Source organism: Malaclemys terrapin, chromosome 2, assembly GCF_027887155.1.
Source record: "Malaclemys terrapin pileata isolate rMalTer1 chromosome 2, rMalTer1.hap1, whole genome shotgun sequence".
Lineage (NCBI taxonomy): Eukaryota > Metazoa > Chordata > Testudines > Emydidae > Malaclemys > Malaclemys terrapin.
The window spans coordinates 127168742-127185116 of NC_071506.1; the positions used below are offsets into that span (position 1 = coordinate 127168742).

A 16375-nucleotide genomic window follows, 5' to 3' on the forward strand; every position below is an offset into this window, starting at 1 on the left:
TGCTAATGGGAGAAGCTCTTCCATCGGCATGGTACAGCAGCGCTGTAGTGCAGGGGCAGGCAAACTTTTTGGACTGAGGGCCGCATCAGGTTTCGTAAATTGTATGGAGAGCCAGTTAGGGGAGGGGGTTGTGGCCCGGCCCCAACCTCCTATCTGCCCCCCCGCCCCATCCAACCACCCCTTCTTCCTGTCCCCTGACTTCCCCGGGAACCCCTGTCCCTGACTGCTCCCTGCCGCCTCATCCAACCCCCCCTCCTTCCTTACTGCCCCCCAGGGACCCTTGCCCCCATTCAACCCCCTGTTTCTCCCCGACTTCTATCCACACCCTCGCCCCTGACCACCGCCCCGAACTCTCCTGCCCTCTAGCCAACCCCCCCCGCTCCCTGCCCCCTTACTGCGCTGCCTGGAGCACCAGTGGCTGGCGGCGTTACAGCCGCGCTGCCCAGCTGGAGCCGGGCCACGCTGCCGCCGCCACCACCACCACACAGCACAGAACACGGGGTCAGGCCAGACTCTGCAGCTGCACTGCCCCAGGAGCTCATAGCCCTGCCACCCAGAGCGGAGCGAGTGAGCTGAGGCTGTGGGGGAGGGTGGACAGCAGGGGAGGGGCTAGGGGCTAGTCTCCTGGGCCAGGAGCTTGGGGGCTGGGCAGGATGGTCCCGCGGGCCATAGTTTGCCCACCCCTGCTGTAGTGATTAGTGAAGACAAGCTCTCAGTGTCAACCTTATCTGTGGAATTTCTTCTTTTCTGAGGGAAACTATATTTCCACAATTCCCTTTTGTAATGGTGCAGCTAAGTGGTTAATTTCTTAGTATTGTTATCCTGAGCTCCTCTTGGATAGGGTGAGGAGTTGGGTGCTTTTGTAAGTAGTCCTATGATTAGCAAGCGTTGTACACAAGAAATAAGTCAAACAGTTGTCCACCAATCACCAGTGTGCTGAAGTGTTTGCTTCACGTCCCTCCTATACCAAAAAAGAATGCAAGACAGACTGTTATAAGCGACGTAACATCTTGCACCAGTAGAATCAGAGTCAAAGGAAGGAAGAACAGTTTTTTTTAAAAAGTCTGAAATTTTTGCTAGGGTTAATTATTTTCATGCTGCTGCTGAGGGAATGACATTTTGTCCTGTTTCTGGCTAGAAGTTACCGTGTGTCAAAAAGCTAAATTCCCATTTGGAGTGAAGTCAACTTTCATTTATTTCTGTTCAGGAAGATCCTGAGTTCCAGTAGATACGGGAAGTGTTTCATTAATTGTTGGTTAAATATGGCAATAGTTCAGGCCTAGCTGTAGTTGTAAACGAGGCGTAAGGGCTGCAACTGTACAAAAATAGATTTTGCATTACAAATGCATCACTTAGAGGAGGGCTAATGCTTCACCATTGTGTACCTGGTGAAATCATGAACACCTATGCAAAGTGAGCACAGACTAGTGTAAAACACTGCCACTAGTGAGAGAGAGGAGTTCTGGTTTGGTAGTTCAGTATGCTCCCTTCACACAGATACAAAGCGCTATTAAAAGTGCAGTGTAGAGGGAAATCCCTTGGGCTTCACATCTTTTCCTTATACATCTGAAGCAGCCAGTGGCTCTTGGAATGAGTAGAACATTCCACACTGGACTCTTACTAGCATGGAGATTATTGGCTTTGGTAGCACAGAATACCTGGTGGCTTGAGGGAGTGTGATTGCTGCTTTATCCCTAACTACTAAGATCACTTAATGCAGTGTTTCCCAAACTTGGGACACCGCTTGTGTAGGGAAAGCCCCTGGCGGGCCGGGCCGGCTTGTGTACCTGCCGTGTCCACAGGTCCGAGGGACGTACCGGACAGTGGGAGCTGCGATTGGCCGGACCTGCGGACACGGCAGGTACACAAACCAGCCCGGCCTGCCAGGGGCTTTCCCTACACAAGCGGCATCCCAAGTTTGGGAAACACTGACTTAATGGAAAAGACAAAGGCCTAATTTTGAGTCCCACTAATGACCTCTCCACATTAGTTATGTTTTGAGTGGTATGCGCTGCGAATCAGTGAAGGAAGAGTTGATGTGAGACAGGCTCTTACATGCAATCTGGAGTTCACTCTGCCATTTAGCTAACACAGCAGCAAAGGGAATAGTATGCTACAGTCATAATTCTTTAGAGTGTAGCAGACATAAATCCTGAGGACACCACCAGCTATGTGAACTTATGCCACCCCACTCTCCCTCAAGGCAGCAGCTAACATCTAAACAAGGACAAACCTGACCAAAGGAGCCAACATATTTAACTTTATAGCTGGGGCCTAGGCAAGCAGCATGGCTCCAGGTATCCTAATTAGCCTGCCTGCCTTAACTGGTTCTAGCAGGTTCCTGATTACTCTAGTGCAGCCCCTGCTCTGGTCACTCAGGGAACAGAAAACTACTCATCCAGTGACCAGTAGATTTGCCCTCTACCAGACTCCTGTACCCCACTGGTCTGGGTCTGTCACATATCCCTCCCCCCTGCTCAACGCCAAGGGGTTGGGCAGCTTGGGATGCCAGACAGTGCACACGTGACAAGCCATCGGCATTGCCATGACAGCTCCCTGTTCTGTGTTGCACATGGAACTGGAAAGGTTGGAGGGATAAGAACCATCTGGTCACCCTTGTGATCTTCTCCTTGTTCCGCTGCATCCATTGAAGAGGGGCATGGTCGGTCACGAGGACAAATCTGCACCCGAGCAAGTAGTAGCCCAATGTTTCCAGGGCCCATTTTACAGCGAGGCATTCTCTCCACCACTGCATATTTTTGTTCCCTTGGAAGGAGTTTCCGACTGAGGTATAGAATTGGGTGTTCCTCCTCCCCGACCATCTGTGATAGAATGGCCCCCAACCCTACTTCCGATGCATCCGTCTGCAGGATAAACACCTTGGTGAAATCAGGGGCTATCAGTACGGGGTTACTGCAGAGGGCAGTCCGCAGGTCTGTGAATGCTTCCTCTGCTGCATCAGACCATCTCACCAGATCTGGTCCACGGGCTTTCACTAGGTCTGTCAGGGGGCTTGCCCTTGTGACAAAGTGGGGGATAAATCGTCGGTAATACCCCACCACACCTAGGAACACCCGGACTTGTTTCTTGCGACTTGGTCGGGGTCAATTTTGGATGGCCTCTAACTTGTTCACTTGGGGTTTTACCAGACCTTTTCCTACAATGTAGCCAAGATATTTGGCCTCTGTAAACCCTACAGTGCAGTTGGCAGGGTATGCTGTAAGGCCAGCTCGCCTGAAGGTATCGAGGACTGCCTCCACCTTCTCCAGGTGGGTTTCCCAGTCTGGGGTATGAATGCCCACATCATCCAAGTAGGCGGCAGCATAACTGTTATGTGGGCGTAATAGCTTGTCCATGAGGCGCTGGAAGGTAGCTGGGGCCCCATGTAGTCCAAAAGGGAGGGCAGTATATTGAAAAAGACCCTCTGGTGTAGAGAACGCAGTCTTTTCCTTTGCATCTTCCGCAAGGGGAATGTGCCAGTACCCCTTTGTCAAGTCTAGGGTAGTCAAGTACTGGGCATTACCCAGACGGTCCACTAGATCATCTATGCGAGGTATGGGGTACGCGTCGAACTGGGATACTTCGTTTAGTCGCCGGAAGTCGTGGCAAAATCTTGTGGCGCCATCAGGTTTGGGCACCAGCACGATTGGGCTGGACCACTGACTGTGGGATTCTTCGATGATCCCCAACTCCAGCATTTTTTTTACTTCTGCTTTCATTTCCTCCCTTTTTGCTGCTGGCACCCGGTAGGGCCTCATTGTACTCTGGCCCCAGGGTTCGTGACGATGTGGTGATATGTCTCGGTTGTTCAACCCGGTTTTGTCGAGAACACATCTGCTTCCGGAAGATCATTTCAGACACCTCATTCTTCTGGTCTGGTGTTAAACCTCTCACCTGTTTGGAAGGCTTGTTTTCCTGGGTTAGGTCTTTTTGGACCGTTGTGCATGCCTCTTGTGCATGCAAGGGTTTCAGAAGGTTAACGTGATAAATCTGTTCTTGTTTTCTGCCTCCTAGCTGCAGCACCTTGTAGGTTACTTCCCCCATGGGTTCAACCACCTCATAGGGCCCCTGCCATTGGGCCAGAAGCTTGCTTTCTGCCGTGGGTACCAACACCATAACCTGATCCCTTGGTTGGAACTGTCGCACTTTTGCCTGACGATTGTAATGGGTTCGCTGGGCCTCCTGTGCCTTCTCCAAATGTTCCCGTACAATAGGGCTAACCCGGGCTATCCAGTCTCGCATCTGCATTACATGCTCGATTATATTTCTCCCCTCATTGGGTTCCTCTTCCCAGATCTCTTTGGTGATATCTAGTATGCCACGGGGGTGACGCCCGTATAATAACTCAAAGGGGGAAAACCCAGTTGAGGCCTGAGGTACCTCCCGGATAGCGAACATAAGGTAGGGCAGTAGGGTGTCCCAATCCTTCACATCCCGACTTACCACCTTCCGTATCATAGCCTTGAGGGTTCGGTTAAACCTTTCTACCAACCCATCAGTCTGCGGATGGTAGACCGAAGTTCTCAGGGTATGTATATGGAGAAGCGTACAGAGGTCCTTCATTAGCTTCGACATAAATGGGGTTCCTTGGTCGGTTAATATCTCCTTCGGTAGCCCCATTCGGGCAAAGATCCCCACCAGCTCTTTGGCTATAGTTTTAGAGGCCGTGTACCGTAGGGGGACGGCTTCTGGGTAGCGAGTAGCATAATCCAAAACAACAAGTATATATTGGTGGCCCCGAGCCATCTTCTCCAGGGGTCCCACTAGGTCCATGGCTATTCGCTCGAAGGGGACCTCTATGATGGGAAAGGGTACTAAAGGTGCCCTCAAGTGGGGACGGGGACTGTGCAGCTGACACTCCGGGCAGGAGGCACAGTACCTCCGCACTTCTTCATGTACTCCAGGCCAGAAGAATTGTCATAGGACTCGTGCCAGGGTCTTCTCTACCCCCAAATGCCCCCCCCACAATGACTATGAGCCAGACTTAATACAGCATTCTGGTGTTTTTGAGGTACTAGGATCTGCTGTACTTTCTGCCCCTGTACTGGTGCTACCCGGTATAAGAGATCCTTCTTCATTATGAAGTAGGGTCCTGGTCCCTGGGTTTTCCCTTCCACGGGGACCCCCATCTATTTCAGTCACCTCCTTCCTAATGTTGTCATACCTTGGGTCTTCTGCCTGGTCCCGTCCAAAATTTCCTCTCCCGGGGCTAATCTGCCCAAGATCTAGGGGCCCAGTCTCTGTTGCCTCTACTGGCTCAGAAGCGTTAGGGTGGGGGTCAGACTCAGGTGCTTCTCCCTCCTGCGTGGCCTCCTTTTCAGCTGCGCAGGTCCGCCTACCTACAAGAGCGACCCTCTGGCTTTGGGTCAGTATTCGTGTTCCCAAATCCTTAGCTGCCCTTCTTTCCCTTTTTGTCTTTCTACCCTGTCTGGGAGTGGAGAACAAATCTGGGGATATTTCAGAGAAGATTGGGGGTTGATAGTCTGCTGTGGATGCCTCACCAATTTTAGGGTCCCCATCTTTCTCCAATCCCCCTACTGGGAGAAAGTTTCCAAACTCTGGGAAATCCCTCCCTATGAGCACCAGGTATGGGAGTTTAGGGACTACATCTGCTGCTACCTCAAGTGTTCCCTTGGATCTCAATTTTTACTGGGATGGTCGGGTAGTAACTAACTGTCCCATGGACGCAGGTTATCCCTGTACGTTTAGCCTGTAGCAGCTGACTATGCTTCACAAGCTTCCTTGAGATAAGCGTGATAGCACTCCTCGAATCAACCAGTGCCGTGGTCCCTATCCCATTTAGTTTCACTGGTCTGGTGTACATATGTGGGGTTAGCAAGACCCCCACAAGGTGGATTAGGGAGCATGGATCTGCCCAGTTCCCCAGGTTACACTGCATAGGCTCCTCAGCATTGGGACACTGTGCAGCTATGTGTCCCCACTCCCCACGGGCATAACATCTGTATGGAGCCCTAGGTGTTCCCCGGTCTCTTGGTTTGGGCAGTCTAACATCCCAATCCTCTTCTCCCTTAGTGCTCTAACTCTTTGTGGACTCTGATGGGCCTTCAGCCTCTCTCTTTTTCCACCTGGGCCCTCCTGGTGGCCCAGTCACCCGAACTTTAGGGCTTGGTGCTGCTAGTTTAACCCGGGGTGCCTCTTCCTTAACTGGTCGGGTCAGCTCCCTCGCTGTCCTTCGCCTCTCTACCAGGGCGACAACCTCGTCATAGGTGGTGGGTTCGTTCTGGCTTACCGAGGCACGAAGGTCTGGTGCTAGTCCCCTCATGTATTGGTCGATGACCAGAACCGCTAGTATCTCTTCCGGACTCCGGGACTCTGTTTGCAACCACTTTCGTGCGAGATGGATGAGGTCATACAATTGGGACCACGGGGTTTTGTCTTCCTGGTACCTCCAACTGTGATACTGCTGGGCCCGCACTGCTGTCGTTACCCCAGATCTGGCCAGGATCTCGGCTTTCAGCTGAGGGTTGTCTGCCGCAGCCTCTTCAGGCAGATCATGGTAGGCCTTCTGGGCCTCCCCAACAGGAATGGGGCAAGGATGCCAGACCACTGATCTTGAGGCCAGGCCTCCAGTAGGGATGTCCTCTCAAAAACCCTAAAGGTATGTCTCTACATCATCCTCCAGTGTCATTTTCTGCAGCCAATGGCTCGCCCGTATGAGCCGTGTCCCATCATGGCCGCGATTCAGCTCTGTAAGGGACTTTACCTGGTTTACCAGTTCCCACAACATAGCTCAGTCTTGAGCAGCCTGGTCCATCAGCAGGCAATTAGTCTCTTGTTGCAGCCGCACTGCCTCCTGTTGGGAGGCTGCCTGGACACGGGTAGCCTCCTGCTAGGCCGCCATAGCTTGTATCAGTGCCCACACTACGTCATCCATTGTGGTGGGGGGAAAAAAAATCACTTTGTTTGTTTGTTTTTTTTAAAACACCCTCCTTCTTCCACCACGCTGTGCACCCCAAGATCCCACCCCGACACCAGTGTGACAAAGTTCCTCCTCTATCTTGGTGAGACCTGAGCTTATTGGTGGATTTTCTTGCCTCAGAGATTCACCATGTGGGTTGGGGAACAGCCCAGAGACCTTCCCCTCTGGAAGAACCCACAGTCCAGGTCAATTGGGAGGTTTTGGGGGAACCCAGGCCCACCCTCTACTCCGGGTTCCAGCCCAGGGCCCTGTGGACTGCAGCTGTCTATAGTGCGTCCTGTAACAGCTGCATGACACCTACAACTCCCTGGGATACTTCCCCATGGCCTCCTCCAAACACCTTCCTTATTCTCACTTCAGGACCTACCTCCTGGTGTCTGATAACGCTTGTGCTCCTCAGTCCTCCAGCAGCGCACCTCTCACTCTCAGCTCCTCACTCTCGCACCACAAACTGAAGTGAGCTCCTTTTTAAAACCCAGATGCCCTGATTAGCCTGCCTTAATTGATTCTAGCAGCTTCTTCTTAATTGGCTCCAGGTGTCCTAATTAGCCTGCCTGCCTTAACTGGTTCTAGCAGGTTCCTGATTACTCTAGTGCAGCCCTGCTCTGGTCACTCAGGGAACAGAAAACTACTCATCCAGTGACCAGTAGATTTGCCCTCTACCAGACTCCTGTAGCCAGGGCCGGCTTTAGGCCGATTCAGCCGATTCGGCTGAATTGGGCCCCGCGCCAAGAGGGCCCCGCGCTGCAGCTGTTCACCCCGCCCCCAGCTCACTTCCCCCTCCTCCCCTCCCCTGCACGCCCCGCCCCCTCCCCTGCTTCCCGCGAATCAGAGATTCGCGGGAAGTCTGAGATTAAGCAGCAGGGGCGGGCCGGCCGGCAGCACGAGGTAAGCTGGGGTGGGGGCGGGAGAAGGGCTCCGGGGAGGCGCGGCCCCTTCCCGCAGGCCCCAGCACGGCCCCCGTGGCCCGGCTCCGGCCCGGTCCCCGCGGCGCGGGCCCCCCCGTCTCCCCCCGCGGCGCGGCTCGGCTTGGGGCCCCCCCGGCGGCACGGCTCGGCTCGGGGCCCCCCCGGCGGCTCGGCTCGGGGCCCCCCCGGCGGCTCGGCTGGGCTCGGGGCCCCCCCTGCCCCCCTGCGGCGCGGCTCGGGCCCCCCCCGGCCCCCCTGCGGCGCGGCTGGGCTCGGGGCCCCCCCGGCCCCCCTGCGGCGCGGCTGGGCTCGGGGCCCCCCGGCCCCCCGGCGGCGCGGCTCGGCTCGGGGCCCCCCCAGCCCCCCCCCGGCGGCGCGGCGTGGCTCGGGTCCTGGGGGCGGGGCTTGCAGCAAGCCCCGCCCCCAGGAATCGGGCCCCGCTCTTGCTAAAGCCGGCCCTGCCTGTAGCCCACTGGTCTGGGTCTGTCACACTATTTATTTATAAGGTGCCAGATGCCCAAATGCTTCTACAGTTATTGCGGATAATCCCAGTGGTCAAAAATAAAGATAAGAATAGAAAGATTTTGTCTTATAAGACTCTAGAGGATAATTCTTATGGCTGAAGCAATTGCAGGTTTTATTCTTGTATTCCCCTTAAAAAAAAAAGTCAGCCACTAACAACTCTCGTGATACAGTGTGTGTATGGGAATAGAGGGGGGAAGGCATGAAACACATCTCCAAAGTTTGGCTGAACTGGAATAATCACCCAGACACCACAATTTACAGCCACACAGCCGTGGGATCTTTGAGACGTGCACACACCATCTACTACACCGGAGAGCATCGAATATCAAAATGATGTAAAACTGAATGGGCTTCTGCTTTTGGGTTAGCCTTGCGTGTCATTTAGTCCATTCTCCGTGACTGGGACATAATACGAATAATCAGGGTTTTAGTAGAATATATAGTGTGTGAGTACAGTAAGCAGACAGAGCCATATGTACAGGAAGGACTTTTTACCTGAACTTTGCACAATGCAGTAAGGAGGAGTTCCAGTGAATGGGGAGCAGCAGATGCTCCAAATTGCACTTGCTTCCCAGCAGGCAGGGCCAGCGTGTACTTAGCACTTACTTAAGACTAGACATGGAAGTAATTCTTCTGCTCTACTCCGTGCTGATTAGGCCTCAACTGGAGTATTGTGTCCAGTTCTGGGTGCCACATTTCAGGAACGATGTGGACAAATTGGAAAAAGTCCAGAGAAGAGCAACAAAAATGATTAAAAGTCTAGAAAACATGACCTAGGAGGAAATATTGAAAAAATTGGGTTTGTTTAGTCTGGAGAAGAGAAGACTGAGAGGGGACATAACAGTTTTCAAGTATATAAAAGGTTGTTACAAGGAGGAGGGAGAAAAAATGTTGTTCTTAACCTCTGAGGATAGGACAAGAAGCAATAGGCTTAAATTGCAGCAGGGGCGGTTTAGGTTGGAATTTAGGAAAAACTTCCTAACTGTCACGGTGGTTAAACACTGGAATAAATTGCCAAGAAAGGTGGTGGAATCTCCATCATTGGGGATTTTTAAGAGCAGGTTAGACAAACACCTGTCAGGGATGGTCTATATAGTACTTAGTCCTGCCTTGAGTGCTGGGGACTCTCAAGGTCCCTGCCAGTTCTATGATTCTATGTTCAAAGCACTGGACAGTTGTTGACACTGATTATTAAGAGTAGGGGAGGATTGTGAGCTGGTAAACTATTAGTATTGGCAATAATACACCAGGAAAGCTACACTTGATTTAATTACAATTCCACACAAAAATACTGCATTAAAGGAACCTTACGCATATTAGGCAATCCATTTCCTGATTTTTGGTTGCTTCACTTTGCAGCCTTAACTCTGCCTCCTTGTGCATATGCATTACAATGCAGTCTTGAATTACATGATCACATACTGTTTTCCTGCCATTTATCTGGATTGTGTTCAGTGCCTATCCGGGTTTATTTGTCCTTTTGGAATGCAAGGCACTAAATTTATAGACAGATTGCTTTTATTTGTTGAGAAACAAGTAATTTTATGAGGAAAATGCCATCTGGCCTTTCCTGAGCACTGACTGCAGCGTGTGAGTTCTTCTGGAGAAGTAATTTTGTCCTTTAGTTGCATAATAAAAACTGTGTGAGGCTCAAAAGAAAGAGCAGAGCTAGTTATTATATTTCTGTGGGAGAAAGCACCAAAGCGTCTGGGACCTGAGCTGGAAACATCTCAGCACTGTATATACGGAGTTAGCAAGAAATGTACAGAACAATACAGTGTGTGTAGTATGGCGTGCCTCCAGCAAGGCTTAGGGGGGCATATTGTGCCCAGTCCATGCAAAGCATATGAGGGTGGGTGAGTTGGGAAAGGTACAAAAAAACTGTCATACCCTCAGCTAATTTAGGTGCAAATAAAGGTGGGCATAAATATTGAATATTAAACATCTAACTACATGACTGTTTTTACAAAGCTGGGAGTTATTAGCATTGCACAGAGAATTCTGCACCCTCCGAATTGGAGACCAAGACGAGGTTCCTGGTGACGAGCAGAAAGCTCTCGCCTAGGAAGAGCCGCCAGAAGGAACTAAAACGTCACTTCTGAGTGAGAGTCATAAAGTGCAGTTACACTTGTGTATGTGACCCCCTCTGTTTGCTGATGGATGGGACACTAACAGTAGTTACTGGACTCAGTGGCCCCTGCTTTGACCCCTGCTGTGAGACAGAGGGTGTGTGATCTTGGTAACCCATATGACAGGGACCAGGAAATGGAGATCAGTCTTGGACAGCTTTCCTGTTTCTCACACCATTATTAGAGATACAAATAAAAGAGCAGCATGTGATGGGATGTGGTCGGAGAGGGACTCTCGGGCTGTCGTACCCAAAGGCTTTGCTCCATGACTGACACAAAGCCATGCATGAAGCTCTGTGTGTGCCAAGCTCTGTGATTGTAACCCAACGGTGGGTCGGTGAGTGGGTATAGGTGTGACACTATTTCCTTATGTGGCCTTAGCCAAGCCACTCAAAAGTGAAGGACTTTGAAGCGGTGAGACATGGATACTGGGTGTCTCCCTGCACAGCCCCTCTCTGCTGGCTCCCATCCAAACCAGATGTCTGGGCAGCACAGGAATGGTGAGGGAATCATTGTCTGCTCAGGGGCGTAGTTGAGACAGGAGCTGGCAGACTGGCCCATCAGCTCCCTGTGTGGGCTGTGGAGAGGGTATGTCCCTGTCACAGGGTGACTGGCCCCTTTAAGTGGGAGCAGGGTCTAGTGCACCTGTGGCTGATTAAAGCCCATTTGGGAGGCAGCTAGAGAAGGCAGCTGAGCCATATAAAGGAGAGACTGAGTGCTCTGGAAGGAGTGAGTGAGAGTTGTCTGAGAACAGGGCAAGAGAGAAGGAGCAGCAGAGAGTTGCTGGAGGGAGAAAAGCTGAAGGCACTCAGTAACCAAACTGCCAGGGATGTTTTCTGTGGAGAGCTGTTGGGAGGACTGGCCAGAGCTGGGGACCCTGCCAAGTTGTGGGAACTGAGGAAGGCTTGTGCAGAGGCCCCCAGGAATCCAGAAAAGGACCAGCTTGGTCAGTGTAAGCTGGGCCCAGAAGCAAGAGGAGTTGAGGAGGCAGGAGGATCCTAGGAGCAGAGCTAGGACTCACACCACCTTTCAGCAATGGAGGGCTATGGTCCTGAATGGACACTTAGTGTGAAGGGTAGGACTCCTATCACTGAAAGGAGACCTGACTGGGGCTACCGGAGAACACTTGTGGGAGAGAAGTGGGTCTTGGCACTGTCAGGGTGGGGCCTGGAGAGGGGCCCTGGAGCCGGCTCAGAAAGAACTGGGACAGAGTGGCTAATGGCTCTCGGGTGGGTGACCTGGGAATGGTGACCTTGGCATGGGAGAGAGGAGCTGCTGTGTTGTAACCTTGTTTTGCTTTGGGAGGAAGTGTATTTACCAGGAGGCAGCCGCAGACTGTGGCATATCGTGTGAATAAAAGGGTTTGCGTTTGCTACCGAGAGAGACAATGCTTCTTTTCATAGGTGAGAGAAGGGGGCAGTGAGGCAGGCGCCCTGTTGTGGCGCAGCCTGTTCCGAGATGGTGCTTGAGGCAGAGGCTGCCATGCCCCAGGATTTTACCCTGAGGATTTCTCCCTAGAGCGCCCAGAGCTCTCCCCAGTGACGTGGGCTCCTGTCTGAGAAGGGAATTGGGGAATTTGCCTGGGGCTGTTGTGCCAAACAAGTGGCCCTGGGCAGCAGAGGGGAGAATGGCCCTGCCGGCAGATCCCCCCACAGGAGGCTGCTCTGGGCTGTCCGGAGCAGAGCTGGGGTGGATTTACCCCAGCCAATCCCAAGTTCCTTTCTGAACCCCCAGCACACAGTCCCTCCCACAGTGACCATATGAATGGATAAGATAGAATAAAATCAGTGAGCTGTATTAGCTTGAGAGTAAGGGTAGCTAGTGTTCCCATTTATTATTTGTACTGGAGAAACACCTAAAAGCTGCAGTCGGGATTAGGACTCCATTGTGCCAGACAGTCTTCAAGTGCACGGACTTTGCGCCAAAGAGCGTACAGTCTAAGAGACACAATGAATGTGGGAACGAGAGACAGTTTTATTTAGCAGAACTACTCTTTATCTTGTTTCTAACTATACCAGTGAAACAATAGCTATACAGTGAATAGACAACACCATCACTTTGTGGAATGAAATAAATCGAACCAGAGTAAGTGGAAAGTTCGTTAGCCAATACAAAGAGGAGAATAAATGACTCCATAAGAGTCAATTATATAATAATTTTGTTAACCCTAATACCCGAAGGAGCTCATTTTGTTAATACTTTGTAGTGTATCGCTCTTGCCAGCACATATGAGGTATCAGTCTAGGATATTTTTCTCTTCCTAAGTGGTTCCCCGATCAGGGCTTAGGAAGTAGGAGAACTGTGTTTCAGAATCAACTGTAATTCAGGCAATGAAAATCCAATACCTTTGCCATTGCCAATAAAAAACAATAGACTCTTATAAAACCCTGAAAATTGATAAGGTTGTAAGTAACATTAGAGGCAAGATACAATTTCCTTAAGGAAAGCTAATAGAGATCCTTTCACATACCAGTCAACTGAAGATTTGTAACTTGTATTAACACTCTTGAACCATGGGGGAGATTACAGAGGGTTCAGGTCATAATTATGTGTCTAAATATATCCTTATTTTGCTCACTGAGGAACTTCGCAGACTCAAATAATGAAGTTGTTTCATCACTTTCAGTCCCTACAGCTGCAATCTCATTAGAGTTGAGCTAGAGTAGCAGTGAAACCGTTTGATCAGAAGAAGAGCTCTCAAACTGATTTTTAGAGTGCAAATTTTCCTACTCTTATCCCAAAGCATATTTCCTGAGAACATAGTTTTAAGTAATTATTTTGAGATTAGACATTTTCTTTCAAATCTAAAAATGGAAAACCACATTAAAAGAATATGTGAGCTAGATGTGCCAATTAAGTACTAATAAGTGTGTATTCTGGTATTCCAACAGCATCACAATGTTTACCTTTTTAGTATAACTTATTTTTTTCTTTTATCAGCTGTACTAAATTCAGCAGAGAGGCCACAGCAAACACATGCTGCTCCTGTACAGCATTATGACTAATGATCCATTTTTCTTTTGAAACCTTTTGAATTAGGATCACTTTTTCAAAAGTAGACTGCTAGAGCCTTCTGGTGACTTTGAAGAGGACTGAGGGGCTAAACGGGAAGGTTGACATGTCAGTGGCACCTATTAATAGTGTATTAAGATATTTGAGAGAGGGAATTGACTACTGAATACTGTCTTTATTTGTGGCATTTTAAAATTCTTTTGTTTTTTTCTATTATTTTCTAAAACCAAACAAACTGAGAACAAGAATGTTCAGTTGATTATAAACCTAACAATTTTCCTACCCTGAGAAATGTTTGGTTTTATACATGGAATGTCCATACATAAGGTTATGCTCTTTGATTACTATTTTTGATTATTCTTCACCAGTATGTTTATATATAAGCAGCAGTTTTACTAAGAAAATTTTAACAGGTAAAGTTTTATAATAAACCATGTAACTACAACTAAAAGAATCTTTACTTTCTGAGCTGGTGTAATGCAAATAATTGAGAAATAGTTTCATGCTGCCTAAGTGCACTAACATTTCTGTTTTAAGGGAGATGGTAGATTTCCAAGCCAGACCATTCAAATATGTAGAGCAGCAGTATTTGCAATGGAAGGTGCTAACTGCTGCTAATTCTTCTTTGTGTCAAATGTGGGGACTGTCTATTTAAGGTTCTGGTATGGTCCGAATAGCGGTTGGGCTGGGAAAACTCCATGTCTGATTGTTTTCTTTTACAGAAACCACTCTGAGTTCACTAAAGCAGCCACATGCGGATAGTTCTCCTGTGGTGTCTTCACCTCACCAAAGAAGAGACTCAGACAGGTACTGCCAGCTCTGTGCAGCCTGGTTCAATAACCCCATGATGGCACAACAACATTATGATGGCAAAAAGCACAAAAAGAACGCAGCCAGGGCCGACTTATTAGAACAACTAGGGAAGACATTGGATCTAGGAGAGTTGAGAGGTAAGAGCCTGTCTTGAACATAAAGCATCTATGCGTTGAGAAGGAAGATTCATCCTCTGTAGGTTGTAATGTGTTTCCAGCCTAGTCTCTCTCTGTTCACCTTAGTCATTTCAATTAGCAGATTCCAGTCTTGTCTGATTATAGAAGAAAAGGATGCAGTGTTTGGCTCATGCTGCTCATATGCAGCTCTTCATAACGTTCCTTTTTCTAGGGTAGTTTATTAATGTAGTGCCTGAGCCTTAGGCCATAGCACACAATACAGTAAATACGTGTTTTAAAATCAGCACAGCTCAGTAAGATGAATACTAATTTTTAAAAATATAAAATTTTAAAACATTAGCTCAGGCCTTCCACCAGGCTCAGTTACATCTTTAAAACCACCACCCCTGAGACAATATTCAAAAACATAGTAACAAGTATATACATTATTTCATTTAGGTTATAAGGAGCCTCCTTTTTTCTTGTTTTTGTGGTCGATAAGGCAAATAGGGCGACAACCTGCACACCTTTCTGTGGGATAACCCGCTGCAGTCATAGCAGCATCATTCCGAAGTTGGTCCTTTAGCATATCTTGTGTCTCTCTTTCAAAGAAGGAGGATCTTGGAGATTAGCGCATGTCGCGATTCCCTGGCAAACACAGGATCACTCTTCTAGGTGCCACGTTACAGAGAGAACGATAGTCTAGTACTTAGACTGGGAGTTGGACTCCAGGGGTCTATTCCCATTTCTGCCACTGACTTGCTGTGTAGCCTTGGGCAAAGGATGTCCTGTGCCTCCACTGAGGCATTTGTAAAATGAGCAGAACACCTATCTCATTCGATGTGTTGTGAGGTGTAATTAGTGGCTGTGAAATGATGTGACATTCCTGGGTGGAAGGCACTAAAAAAGTATAAAGTATTTACTGTGACTGTTCTATGGAGGTTTCTTGCCTTCTCACAGAAGGTATGCTAGGCAACTGTCTCCGATCAGCTAAAGGACCTTCCTTGACCCTGCTCCACTTGCTTAAACAGCAAGTATAGCATCAGACCATGTCAGGGCACCAAAGGAGACAAGTCATAACCTGTCTGTTTTATGTCTAATGTTTGCTTAGAGAGCAAATGTTCTTCGCTGCCTCAGCCTGAGTTATCAGCACTTCAGCTCTTATAGAAATAAACATCTTAATGACTTGACCTCTAAATTCTTTAGTGTTTTAATGGCCTGTATTTTAAATAAATGACAAAAGGGCCGTCCCCATTTGGTAACTGGAAGTGACTTGTTCCGCAGTCCATGTAAGGCTATTAGCTCTCAACATTGACCTCCCATGCGTCAGATGCAGTGGGTATTTACCCATGAAAGTTTATGCTCCAATACATCTGTTAGTCTTAAAGGTGCCACAGGGCTCTCTGTTGCTTTTTACAGATTCAGACTAACACGGCTACCCCTCTGATACTTAACATTGACCTGGAGTCTTACCTTTGCATCAGTAACAGGTGTGAGCCTCACCCCGAAATTCTTGCTTGGTAGCTATGCGCTCAAGGCTTAACTATAATTGGTTATGAAAGACAAGGGTCTCTGATCCTCCTTTCACTGTCCTGTGTCTGATAAATACTCTGCATAAATATCTCTGAGTGTTTGACTCAGATTCTCTGTTGGTGTAAATCAGTGTAGCTTCATTTAATAGAGCTGTGCCGACTTACGCCAGTGGAGGACGTGGCCCAGTATCAAATGCTGAGAAGACTATATCATTAAAGTGTGAGAATTCCTAAAAAGGGAAAACTATGGAGCTCCTTTTAAGGCACAAGTTTCATTTTGATGGAATATGGCCCAGTATGTTCCTACAGGAATAATTAATTGAAATAGACAAAGGAAGAGGTACTAGTTCAGATTTTCAAAGCAGTGCAAGGATTTGGTTTCGCAGCAGGACATTCCATA

General features: G+C 49.0%; 1 protein-coding gene across 3 annotated transcripts in view; it reads left to right on the forward strand.

The window, feature by feature from the left end:
* ZMAT4 (zinc finger matrin-type 4) overlaps positions 1 to 16375 on the forward strand; it is a 166877-nt gene that overhangs the window by 101753 nt on the left and 48749 nt on the right. For all 3 annotated transcript variants that reach the window (XR_008443946.1, XM_054019508.1, XM_054019507.1), the window contains exon 5: positions 14237 to 14464. Coding sequence is in view for 2 of the 3 variants with exons in the window: in XM_054019508.1 (XP_053875483.1) it covers positions 14237 to 14464 (228 nt within the window). In the remaining variant the exon portion in view is untranslated. The remainder of the gene's footprint in view (positions 1 to 14236; positions 14465 to 16375) is intronic.